At 52.6% G+C, this 12993-nt stretch overlaps 1 protein-coding gene across 1 annotated transcript in view; it reads right to left on the bottom strand.

Annotated features, from left to right (window-relative positions):
• Positions 1-606: 606 nt before the first annotated feature.
• The window catches only part of SMAD6 (SMAD family member 6), an 80843-nt gene continuing 68456 nt past the window's right edge, over positions 607-12993 (bottom strand). Inside the window, exon 4 of the mRNA XM_002825596.6 lies at positions 607-2473. Within this exon, the coding sequence (XP_002825642.3) occupies positions 1935-2473 (539 nt within the window). The 3' untranslated portion in view covers positions 607-1934. The remainder of the gene's footprint in view (positions 2474-12993) is intronic.

Raw genomic sequence — 12993 nt, 5'->3', positions numbered from 1 at the left:
TTAGGTTAGGCATGGTGGCTCACGTCTATAATCGCAACACTTTGTGGGGCCGAAGTGGGAGGATCATTTGAGCTCAGGATTTCAAGACCAGCCCAGGCAACATGGTGAAATCCCATCTCTACCAAAAATACAAAACTTAGCCAGACATGATGGTGTGCACCTGTAGTCCCAGCTACTCAGGGGCTGATGCAGCAGGATCACCTGAGCCCAGGGAGTTTGAGGCTGCAGTGAGTCATGATGGGGCCACTGCATTCCAGCCTGGGTGAAACAGTAAGACCCTGTCTCAAAAAAAAGAAAAAAGAAAAAAACCCCAGCAACTTCACCCTTGCTCTTTTGGATCATTTGCTCTGGGGAAGCCATGTTGCAAGCAGCCCAGTGGAGATGCCCACACGGCAGGGAACTGAGGGCTTCTGCCAGCAGCTACATGAGCGAGCTTGGAGCAGGTCCCCCAGACCCAGTCAAGACTCAGATGACTGCAGCCCTGGCTGACAGCTTGATGGCAACCTCACCAGAGACCCCGAGCCAGAACCACTTGGCTAAGCTGCTCCCAGATTCCTGACCTGCAGAAACTGTGGGAGATAATAAATGTTAGTTATTTTAAGCTGCTAAGTTTGGGGATAATTTATTATGCAGCAAGAGATAATACACAGGACTTCTCAGAGCACTTAATATGTTAATATAAATCTCCAAGAAAAAAGATATACAATGCAACATTCCTCTTAGTTATCTGGCCAAGGAGACTTTCTTTTTTTGAGAATACTCTTCAGAAAGCTGATCTAATGATATGGCTCTGGTCCTACAATTCCATGTAACTTCTAACCTTGATTTTGTCTCATGAGCAAATCATTTATCCTTCCAGAACCTCAACTTTTCCCTTTTACAAAGTAGAAATAAACCATATGCCTTTACATAAATCATTAATACAGCCCTGGATGGGCAGATTCTGAGCTATTTTTGGCTGGGGGGGGTGGTGGGAAATAGCCTGTGGAGGTCCTAAAAAGATCTACTCACCACGGGGCTCGAGATGGTTCTGCAAGGTAGCAGGTGGGCTCAAGGCCCATTTCAGTCTTTGTTCCCCAGGCCATTTCCACAAAATGGTGAGAAATAGTGTCTTCTTTTAGCTTGCTCATAACTCAAAGATGGGGGGCATGGACCTGGGCCTTTCTAGGCTAGGGCATGAACCTCCTCCATCAGACTGGAAGAGCTTGTCCAGGGTAAATGGCCAGTGTATTCTCCCTTTCCCCACCACCCCCCCTATCCAATGGACACCCCATAGCCACGGGCAGGAAGGAACAACAGAACTTTCTCTGGTTTACTTAAGAGTAAATGTGACTTTCCTCCCTTTTCAATTTGTTCTATCTTTATCCAATAAAAGTAAAACTTGAAAACTGAGGTCAAGTTTCAAGGTACATGATGGGTCAGAAATCCGCTGAAGCCCTACCTGCCCCTCTTCATAAAAAGAAGACAGTTTAAAAAAAAAACTATAATGCGAATACTTTATTATCGAGTGACTGGTATTAGCTTTTTGTCTGGGCATTAATATCTCAGAAACCATACACCAAACCCAGGCTTTTCCACCTAGCTCTGCTGTATCATTTTCTTTATATATATATAAAAAAAGTAAAGAAGAGGAAGGAGGAAGAGAAAGAAAATATATCTGTATTGAAAGAATTATAAGCCAAAGTGCGTCTTTCTTGTTTTGTCCATATACACACATTGCACCATACATAAATAATTACATTGTAAAAATGACTCCATAATTACAAGTATAATATATATTTCCATATAATATATAAAACTTTATATTAAATCTAGGTAGATGATATCTGGGGGGTTTTGTCCGTGGGGGCTGTGTCTCTGGGCATCGGCCCCTCTCGAGGCCGGCAGGTGGCGGTGGCCGCGGCCTCCCACCTGCCCCTCCGCCGGGGCCGCCACTATCTGGGGTTGTTGAGGAGGATCTCCAGCCAGCAGGGGCAGGAGGTGATGAACTGCCGGGAGTAGCAGGGCCCCCAGCCCTTGGCGAAGCTGATGCGGACGCTGTTGGGGTCGTAGGGGCCGTCGGCCGCGTCGGGTTCGGGCGCGTGCTGCAGGCCCGAGCGCTCGAAGTCGAACACCTTGATGGAGTAGCCGGGCGGCACCTTGCGCACGACCAGGGCGCGGCCGCCGGGCGCGTCCAGCGTCGGGGAGTTGACGAAGATGGGGTGCTCGCCGCGGTTGTAGGCCCACACGCCGTCGGGCTCCTTGCTGAGCAGGATGCCGAAGCCGATCTTGCTGCGCGTTCGCCGCACCGACTCGCTGCGCTGCTCCAGGTTGAGCTGGCCCAGGCAGAAGCCGCTGCCCTGAGGTAGGTCGTAGAAGATGCTGACGGCCTGGTCGTACACCGCATAGAGGCGGCCCACGCGCGTCCGGTGCTCCCAGTACGCCACGCTGCACCAGTGGCTCGGCTTGGTGGCGTCCGGAGACATGCTGGCGTCTGCGGGACAAGCACAGGGACCGCCGCGTTATTCTGGGTCGGGAGGTAGGAGGCACCGGGGAGCGGAGGTGGGCACTGCTGTCTGCACAGTGGGAGCTGGGTAAGGTTTCCAGCATTCAGCAGTCATGTGGGCACCGACTGTGTGCCAGGTTGTCCTCAGGAAATACAGCCCACAACGGGACATCTCTTTCACACACACAAACTCACACAAAGGAGAAAACAAAGGTTATGAGCCACAGAGTACAAGCCAGAGAGCACCTGTTGTGTGCTAGGTGCTGTGGACCAGACATGAACCCCGCACACCCTGCCCCTGCCTCTTCATGCTAGCAGGAGAGACAGACAACTGCCTGCACGCCCCCAAAGGAGGGGCTGACTGTGGAGCAACCATCATGGAGCCGGCGTGGAGCACTGTACTTCTTACTCTTCACAGCACACAGGACTCACGTGGTCCTCACGATCACTCTGCAAGGACGCCACCTTCTCCTCGTTCTACAGAGGAGGGCACCCCGCCAGAATTTGAACCCACTAGTCCAAGTCTCAACCTGACAGAGTAGGGTTAGGCTACTGGGGGATGGGCGGGGAGGTTGAAATCACATTAGAGGACTCAAGCACAGGGAGGCAGGCTGGGGGTGGGAGGAGTTGCCCCCAGGATCCCTTCCAGCCTGGAGGAGTGGGATTTCTGTGGTGGCCTTGTTACAAATATGACTGCCTGACTGCTCCCTGCCTCAGCCTTAGCCTCCCGGTACTGCCCACCTGAGCTGGCTTTCTTTGCAGGAAATGGAGGTTTGTACCAGAACTGCAGCCACTTCTGCATGGCAGACGAGCTGAGGGTCCCTAAATGACAAAGAAAATGGCTCCTTAAGGGCTCTGGAGCTGTCCAGCAATCGAAGGTGTGTGCTGCTCCTCTCTGGGCCTCAGTTTCCCCACTGTATAGCAAAGGGGTAGCTAAGATGTTACTGAAATCCCTTGTCACTCTGACTCGGGCCGTCTGTGTGTCTGGAGGAGTTTAACAATTTTCTGAGACCAAAGTTCAGACCAACACAAGCCAGGGTGCTCCCTGCTCTCATGTGGCCAGCTTCTCAGATTCTGACATCTGGCCTTTCCTTTGAGCTCACAGCTCTGAGAAGCAGGCAGGCACCTATAATTGCCCAGTGAGGTGACATGATTTGCCTGCCAGGCCTGCTTCCACACAGGTCCCTGGCCTGGGCCTGTGCAGAGGGAGGCGTTCTGCCGGAGGTTTGACAGAGCAAAGCAAAGCGCTTCATGGCTGTTTTTCTGAGGAAAACTGATCAAAGTCCAACCAAATCCCAGAGGACCACACTTCTAACAGCTTCACCTGGGAGCCTGAGTGAGGCCAGCTCTGGCCGCCTTTGCCTTGGTCTTGCCCCTGCCTAGAAGCCCCAGAAGAACAGGGTGGCAGGGCCCCTGACATCCCCTTACACACTGGGAGGCCCGCCCAGCCACCTAGCAGGAGGCTGTCTGCCTCAGGGGCCTCCTGGAGGCTGACTGCTCTGCTGTGGCTTTGGGCTGGACACAGGTTTCATGAGTGTGCCCCTTGCCCTGTGCCTGGCACTGAGGTCCCAGACACAGGTCCCCAAGTCTGCTGGGGGGGTAATCCAAGTCCTCACACCAGCCCACAGCTTGGATCATTTTGCCTCAGAGTCTCCAGCGAGGCCTCTGATGCTTCCAGCTGATGGTCAGGAGAGGAGGAAGAGGTCCTGCATCCTGCCGTCGACAGAACTGCCCCTTAGCCAGTGGGCAATAGTGACAGAGACAGCTCAAGCCCTTGGGAGGTCACTAGGCTGCAGGCATCAGGCCAGTCCCAGCAGGTGGGCAGCTGGGAACAGCCAGACTCTGAGCTCCAGCCATCCCACTCCAGTGCCCCTCTCCCCAGCCATCTACCTGGCACAGGTCTGGGAGTCCCGAGGGGCCAGAAAAGCAGCACCATGCCAGCCTGGCCACGGAACTGCAGCACCCACACTGCCCACCAACCAACAAGAATTCCACGAGTGTGTCAGGCACAGCAAGGTGGGGATGCAAAGAAGCGACGCCTGGAGTATGCCGGGAGACACGACGGGCAACGGCATCCATGAATGCCTTCTACGAGCTGGGCCCCTTCTTCACAACAGCCTCATTTCACCTCTGCTAGCAGCCCATTCCACAGGTGAGGCAACTGAGGCCCAGGGTATACACCAGTGAATGCTGGGGCCGCCTTGGTGCCAGGCCACACTCTAGAGGGGAGCTCTTCTCCAAAATCCAGAGAGAGTTCTGTCCTGGCTCCTTCCTAAAACCTGTACACTAAGCAAGTCCCTCTCCCTCCCTAAGCCTCAGTTTCCCTATCTGTAAGCATGACTGCTCTCATGGTCCATGAGCCCTAGAGGTTATTGTTTACAAGCTGAGGTGTCACTATCCCCACTCTTGGAGGACTCAACTTTACTGTCTCACTGAGAGAGGGGTCACTGCTGCACCTCTTCACAGACAAGGCTCTGAGACAGCTGCCCAGCCACAGAGTGACAGCTCTACCCCACCCATGGAAAAAAGGGAGAGTCTAGCTGGGGACGGACAGGGGCGCAGGGGGCGGGGGGGAGTGACTTTCTCTTTCCCAGCTTCCAAAAGGTTTCTGGCTGGGAACTCTGGGAGGCTGAGGCAGGAGGCTCATTTGAGCCCAGGAGTTTAAGCCCAGCCTGGGCAACAAAGCAAGATCTCATCTCTAAAAAAACTTTTAAAAATTAGCTGGGCATGATGGTGTACATCTGTAGTCCCAGCTGCTTGGGAAGCTGAGACAGGAGGATTGCTTGAGCCCAAGTTTGAAGCTACCGGGAACTGTCATTGTGCTACTGCATCCCAGTCTGGGTGACAGAGTGAGACCTTGTCTCAAAAAAAAAAAAAAAAAAAAAGAAAAGAAAAGAAAACAAAGTTTTTCAATTCAAGGACAGGTGGGACTTCCTATCCCCCTCCTCTCAGTTCCCCCACCCCAGCCAGGCCAAACTCCTTCCATCCCCCAACTCAAAACCCATGTCCCCAGCCTAGCCCCAGCGCACCTTATGGTACCCTATGACTGGGGATGAACCCACAGAGCCGCCCTCAAGCCTTGCCTGCCCCAGCCAGCCAGCTAAGGGACACCCAGGGCTTGAGCCAGGCCCCAACCCCTGCGGCTTCCTTGGTTGAACAGACTGGGTTACACCTCATCAGGCCTGCGCTCCTGCCCATGTCTCCCCAAATTCAGGGAGACAGACTGCTGCCTCTGGGAAGCCCTCTCTGACCTCTCCTTCCTGGGGCACCTGAACTGCAGCCCCTCCCTTGGCCTTAACAGGTGTCTGCGCTCCTGGTCAGTGCCCCCCAGTTGGTCTACACTGTCTGACTGGTAAGCGGTGGGGTGGGTCTCCATCTATCCCAGGGCTGCATATATTCCTTGGGCTCAAGCAATCCTCCTGTCTCAGCTTCCCGAATAGCTGGGACTACAGATGTACACCATCATGCCCAGCTAATTTTCAAAAGCTTTTTTATAGAGATGAGGTCTTGCTTTATTGCCCAGGCTGGGCTTAAAACTCCTGGGCTCAAGTGACCCTCCTGCCTCAATTACTTCTGCACCAACCTAATAAAAGGGAAGGAGGCAGAAAATAAAATACATCCCAGTGCCTAGACATTGCCCCCACCCCACACCCCATGGGGAATCCTGCCCAGCAGGTGGGCTGCTGGGCTCAGGCCCTAGGGCACTGAAGAGTGGTGGGCAAAAACTGGGGTCTCTTGTCTGATCCAGAGGGTAAGCCACTCACTCAGCCTCCCTGTTCTCACTCAACTCTCAGTCCCAGGGCATCAGAGCTTGAGTATCCGCTGACATTATCTTATCCAGTGAGACCCAACACTTTGGGCTTCCACAAACCAACACATGTTTTTAACAGGGGAGTTGGGAATGACACAGGGCGACCACTGCTTTGCTTTTGTTTTTGTTTGAGAAATGGTCTCACTCTGTCACTTAGGCAGGAGTACAGTGGCGCAGTCTCGGCTCCTTGTAGCCTCAACCTCCCAGGCTCAAGCAATTCTCCCTCCTCAGCTTCTCAAGTAGCTGGCATTATAGGCACACACCACCGGGTTTTGCCATGTTACCCAGGCTGGTCTCAAACGCCTGGGCTCAAGCAATCTGCCTGTCTTGGTCTCCCAAAGTGTTGGAATTACAAGCACGAGCCATTGCACCCGGACTACCACTGCTTTATTTTGCCATGTACAGACTTATTTTCTAACTTATTTTTATTTCTCTTACCATGGACCAATGAAAACTTGGTCCTGAGACTGGCCTGTTGGGACCACTAATGGAGTCTAATAATCTGGTGCCCCAAAGACAGCATCCTGGGGGGCGCCGAGAGACTTGCCCAAGGACACACAGCAGCGGGTGGCAGACCTAGGGCCAGAATTTGAGAGCCCAGAATTCTACTCTAATCCATGCCGCATGGTCCAAAAGTTTTCACAGTGAGACTGACCTAAGGCTGCCACCACTGACTGGATATGTGGCCATCGATAAACTGCTAAATGTCTCCAAGCCTCAGTCTCTGTATTTGTAAAAGGACTGATTCAATAATTAAGTACCCCACTCACCACAGTCCATCTCTGAATTTTCTGGAAACTCTGGCAAAATCAAGTGGGTGCAGAAGGAAGGAGCTGCCTTGTTTACGGGCTCCAGTGTTGGCCTTACCCTTCAGAGGCCAGGGATCTTTAGTGGGGTAGGGGGTCATGGCCCAGGGTCACCGCCATGGAAGGTCTCAATAGGACTGTAGATGACAAGACCCTTTGCAAACCGCAATGTACTTTACAATTGTTAGGGGTTAGCCCCTAGCCTGGCACCTGCGGTGAAAGAGGTGCCCAGTGAGTGAACGAATGGAAGAATGAAGCAACGAATGTCTGAATGTCTAGAATGAGCCCTGTTTTAGCTCCATTCTCTCACACACATATGTGCATTCAGATTTCATGCGGTGTGTCCAACACAAGCTGACATGCTCTCTGTGACACCATGAGTGAGAAGGTGGGAGCCCCCTAATCCATGGTCCCCACTCTGTACTTCCCACAGCTACACAGCCTCTTCCCCCTGTGCCTCTCAGTCACAAGCCTAGGCTGCCACTCAGGTGAGGGGACAGTCTCTTACAGAAGGATCTTTTTCTCCTCGTGGCTCCTAGGCTGTGGTACCGCCATCTCCCACGGCCACCAGCCTAATTAGGAACCAGCTCTTTAATTGCAAATAAATACCAGGGAGTCAGACCCGAGTGAACAACATCAAAGATGACCGAGCTCTGACCGAAACTCCCGCTCACTACCCCCTGCTCAGGGCCTGGCCTAGTTCCCAGCCAGACTCTGGGTCCTGCTGGGAGGGTTCCGGGGGGAGGAGGAGAGGAGCTGTGTCTGGGGTGGATCTGGCAGAGTGGCACTAGCCTGGGAGGAGTCCTGCCTCCTGGCCCTGATCCAACAGGTCATCTCCCTGAGGAGTCCTGCCTCCTGGCCCTGATCCAGCAGGTCATCTCCCTCCTCTGGCCTCAGTCTTCCCATCCGAACAATGAGATCATTACTCTCCCCAGCTCTAAATTTCCGTGATTTAGTTAACGTTCCTAGGACTAGTAGCTCTAGTCCTAACCACCCAAACCGAGAAACCAGCTCAGATATCTATCAACAGAAAACCAATAAACAAAATCTAGGCACATCCAGCCAATGGAACACTACTCACCAAGAAAAAGGAACAAGCTACTGAAACCTGCAACAAGGTACATGAATCTGAAGGGCATCCCATTGAGCACGAGAGGCCAGACACAGGGTTCGCGGTGTTTCCACCGAGACAAAACTCTTGAGAAGGCAAACTAATCTACGGCGACGTAAATCAGAACAGTGGCCAGGCGTGGTGGCTCACGCCTGTAATCTCAGCACTTTCGGAGGCTGAGGTGGGTGGATCACCTGAGGTCAGGAGTTCGAGACCAGCCTGGCCAACATGGCAAAACCCCATCTCTATTAAAAATACAAAAAAATCACCCGGGTGTGGTGGCGGGCGCCATAATCCCAACTATTCGGGAGGCTGAGGCAGAGAATCGCTGGAACCCAGGAGGTGGACGCTGCAGTGAGCCAAGATTGCACCACTGCACTCCAGCCTGGGCAACAAGAGCGAAACTCCGTCTCAAAAAATAAAATAAAATAAAATAAATCAGAATAGTGGTTACCCCTGGGGAGAGGGAGACAGCTGGGAAGAGGCACAAGACAACTTTCCAGCATGATGGAAATATCTTATTTCTTGACTGGAACCATGGGAACTTGGGCATCTGTGCTGTAAAAAGCCACACCCTGGATACTTGAAGAACGGTGGATTTCATTTTAGGTATGATACCTTGAAAAAATTAAAAAGAAGAAAGTGGCAATGTCCTGTGGCTATCCTAGAGTGGCCCCAGCAGGGCTCCACAGTGGCCTGGGGGACAAGCCCTGTTCCCTCCCGGTGGCACCCACATTCCTGCCACCAGAGGGTGGTGGCTGTCTGCGCCGAGGAGGAGGTGGTGACTGGTCCCAACAATAGGCCTTCTCCCCTGCACAGAAATCGGCCCCTCCGATGGCTGGCATTCTTTTCTCTATGCCTCTCTGCCCAGGGAGGGTGCTGCGAGCCCAACATGTAATTTTGTGGGGGTGCAGGGGCACCAAAGGAGCTGACTGCAGTCTGAGGGAGGCGGGGAGTGCTGAAATCCCAAGAAAAGCCTTTCGCTTCTTCGAATCAGCAGTTTTCTGTCAAAACAAAGGGCAGGAACGTTCCTGTGTGCTCCCCCGTGGGCTGCATGCTCCAAGAGCCTGAGCATAAACTGCAGCCTGCTTTCTTCCGGCTCCCCGCTTTCCTTCTGGCCAGACTGCCTTGGACTCAGCCACCCCTGAAGGAACGAACGTTGTGCCCAGCTTAGACTCAAAGGTTCAGGGCATTCATGGGAGGCTCAGCCCGAGTCCTCTGGGTCTTCAGGGGTCTGGGTCGGCAGGGGAGCAGGCGGTCCCTACTCCTTCACCTTCCAAGTATTTGCTGCTGCTTCACACCCACCTGGGCCATAGCAACCTCCCTGGCTCTCCCAGGGCTGGACCAAAAGGGCCTGATCAGCCCCTCGTTGATGGGCCTGAAACAAGGGCAGACAGGCCCAGACCCTACCGAGAGCAAAGAAGAGATACTCAAAGTCTCAGAAGCCCAGAGAAGTTAAGTGACTTGCCCAGGGTCACCCAGCAAGTTGGTGGCAGAGCTGAAGAGGGGCCCAGGGCTGGCTTTTCCAATCCCCTTTGCACAGGGCTGCACTGAGGCCTCCTGCTCTCCTGGAAAACTCCTTTCTTCTGTCCCGTGTCATGCCTGTGGCTTCAAGTTCCAGTCCAACCGGCAGCTTTTCATCTGTGGCTCCCAGGCCTGGGAGTAATTACGTGGCCCTGCATCTGGTTAACCTAACACCCCTTTTAAAGCCTTGTTTGCCCATTAGATAAGTAGTTTTTGTTATCAAACTTAGAGGGAAAAAGGAGTTTCCACTTAACTCTCCTTTGTCATTTTAAGCTGCAGAAATGGCTTCAGGTTTTGCCGCAAGTCTAGAGATGCAGCATTAATTAGAGGCTCTTTTCTTTTCTTTGTGAAGGGAGGGGAAGACCAGTTCTTTATCCACTGGGCTCCGGCAGTAAAAGCAAGAGAAGGAATGTGCGCAGGGCCATGTTAACGGTCAACAGCTTAGAACGAGCCTCTCTGCTGAACTCTTTCCAAAAGCTGGGCCCAGCTGACAGGAGTTTCCTCTTACTCGCTCCCACCCACCCCTCCCCACCCCCCACCTCAGCTCCAGCACCTTTGGCTCCTAGAGGAAGCCAGGCTTCCAAGGGGAAGTTCCTAATCGGTCATTACATCACGGGCGGTCTGGCCACCACCGCAGCCTGTCTGCACAGGGCCCACCTCAGGGGCTCTTTTGGCGGCTGGTCTCCACACTGGCCACTACCCTCCAGACAGCCGCTCAGCTAGTCGGCTGGGGGTGGAGGGATGCCTCTAAGACAGGGAGTGTGATGGGAACAGGAGGGCAGCATGACAGAACCAGGAGGAGGGAGACTGAGGCACGTGCCGTCCACATGGCCAAGGCGCAAAAACAGGCTCAAAGAGGTAAAGTGACTTGCCAAGGTCACAGTGAAAATGAGCGGCACAACTGTGCAGGATGTCTCCTGCACAGGGTTAAAAGCATGGACTAGGGAGCAAAGGTGCCTGCATGTGAATCCCAGCTCTGCCACTCAGCAGCTGTGAAATCTTGGGCGAGTGACTTCACCCTTCTAGGCCTCAGTTTCCTAACCTGTAACACAGGGATGCAATCAGTGTTACTTCATCAGAGTGCTGGGATTAATTTCAAGTGTGTCAAATAATGCCTGGCTCAAAATAGGCATTGCATAAGTTAACAGCTATTGTGATTACTAATATTATTTACCACCATGCAGCCTTATCTACATGTGTATACAAATTATATGATAGATTGACTCAGCCTGTATAGTTCATAAGGGTATTCATATTCAGTAGTAACACCTGCAAACATAATATGTGCCAGTGGAGTTGAGAATCAAGGGGAAATAATAATAGTCATGATAATAATATAATAAACTAGCTCACATTTAAGAAACCTTTACCAAATACCAGGCAGTGTCTGAAACCCTTTAAATGACCTACCTCAACATATGTTAATTCTCCCATCTTAAGATGAGGGAGCTGAGGCCTGAAAGTCCGGAAACATACCCCAACTTCTCAGCCAGGAAGCTGCAGAATTGGGATTTGAGCTTCCACCTATCTAGGCTTAGAGATGTGGACTCTTTGCATTACTCCTGTGGCTGCAACCTGTGGGCTGCAAAATCCCAGCGGACTTCAGGGCAATGGCACAGAGACCATGCTATAAGAAGCTAGCCACGTCCACTCCAAGCCATCACGTGGGGGTTCTGCAAACACTGGACATGAAGAGGGATCCTCGAAGGTGACAGTGCTAACGACACTGCCCCACGACATGCTGCTCACCTTCCTAGGAGGGTGGTGGGCTTTTCAAATGTCACACCCTAACAGCTATTTCTGGTAACCTATGCAGCCCTGGAAACACACTTTTTGGCTTTTAAGTGTAGTTTCTCCCCCACACTCAAACATTCCACCCCTCTAAAATACAAAAATGAGTATTTTGTAGATGGGCTACAATCATAATAATTGATCCTGGGAAAGGGCTGCTAGCCCTGGCTAGTCCCAGGGCAGTGGGAGGCGCTCTACACGCTTCATTCATGATCCTTTTTGAACTGTGCAAGTCCAGGAGGCAGAATCATCCCCATCCTCAGGACAGACCCAAAGTCAGAGTGCAGCGCAGGAATCCCGACCCTGAGCCCACCTTGGTGCTGCCTCATATGCTCCCTTCGCTCTCTTGGGTGGTCCTCAGAGTCCCCTAGTCGCAGGAGGGGCTTAGGAGTGATCTGCGGTATCCTGACAGTCAGTGGCCACCTAGCTGGGCTGTACCCAGCTTTCTGGAGGCCAAGGGTTTTCTGCAGGCTTTTCTCTGCAGAAAGGCCTTTCTTTCAGCCTCAGCGCCCTGACTGCAGCCTGCTTGGCCCCACCTCTCTGGCAGAACAAAGTGGCGGCCTGGGCTGTGATGGGTAAGGTTTCCATTCTTTTATCTCTTGCAGTATTCAAACAAATCCTGAATAGATGAACTCATCTTGCAACCCTGACACAAAACAAGCTTTTTTTTCACCCAGGTCCTCCTACTACACAGGCCTGCTCAGTGTCTCCTCCACAGACCGTTTCCCCAGGAGCTATTAGACCTTACCACTCCAACGGGCAAGGGGACCCACCAGAGGATGAAACCGGAGGCCCCACTCCCATCAGCATGCCTCTACCTGCCCTCCACCTGCAGCTCACCCGTCTGGCCATGCCGAAGAGATCGTCTCCCACCCGCTAAGACTGTTCCAGGTTCCCTGGGCCCAGACAGCATGGCTTTTCTCTCCAGGTCCCAGGGCTCTGTGGTACAAGCTCCCTTCACTACACTCTCCGCAGGCGGCTATAGCTTCGAAGAGCCACACAGAGGCTGGTGGTAGAGCTATCTCCTCCATCAGAGGACTCATCCATCAGACTCTGTGCCGGAAACAGTGGTGCTGCCCTCTTAAAAGAAACTGCAACTGCTTAAGCCTGAAAAGGAGAAGACCACCTGGCAAGCAAGGCAGGGAACCCCCTCAGGCCCTAGGGGAGGAAAGGAGCCCAGGTGGGGGAACTCTGGTTCCCTGTGTCCTGGAGGGAAGGAGGGTGGAAAGGGAGAGCCAGGGCAAGATAAGCAGATTATAAAATCAGCCCACGTTTTGAGAAGGAACCAGTTTCTGTAACAAAGCCTCTGAACTTTGCTCCCATTCCAAGTCCTCTTTTGTTTTATCATAAAGTCAGACTCTGGAGTGTGTTTGTTTGTTTTCTTACTCAGAGACCACCTGGGGTGGGAAAGCCTTGCTTTCATTATTGCCCCTGGAAAGGTTCTAAAATAACAGTGTGCAAGACA

The sequence above is a fragment of the Pongo abelii genome, chromosome 16 (genome assembly GCF_028885655.2).
Source record: "Pongo abelii isolate AG06213 chromosome 16, NHGRI_mPonAbe1-v2.0_pri, whole genome shotgun sequence".
Classification (NCBI taxonomy): domain Eukaryota; kingdom Metazoa; phylum Chordata; class Mammalia; order Primates; family Hominidae; genus Pongo; species Pongo abelii.
Note: the sequence above shows the minus strand (reverse complement) of the source record. Positions and strands in the feature narration are given on the sequence as shown.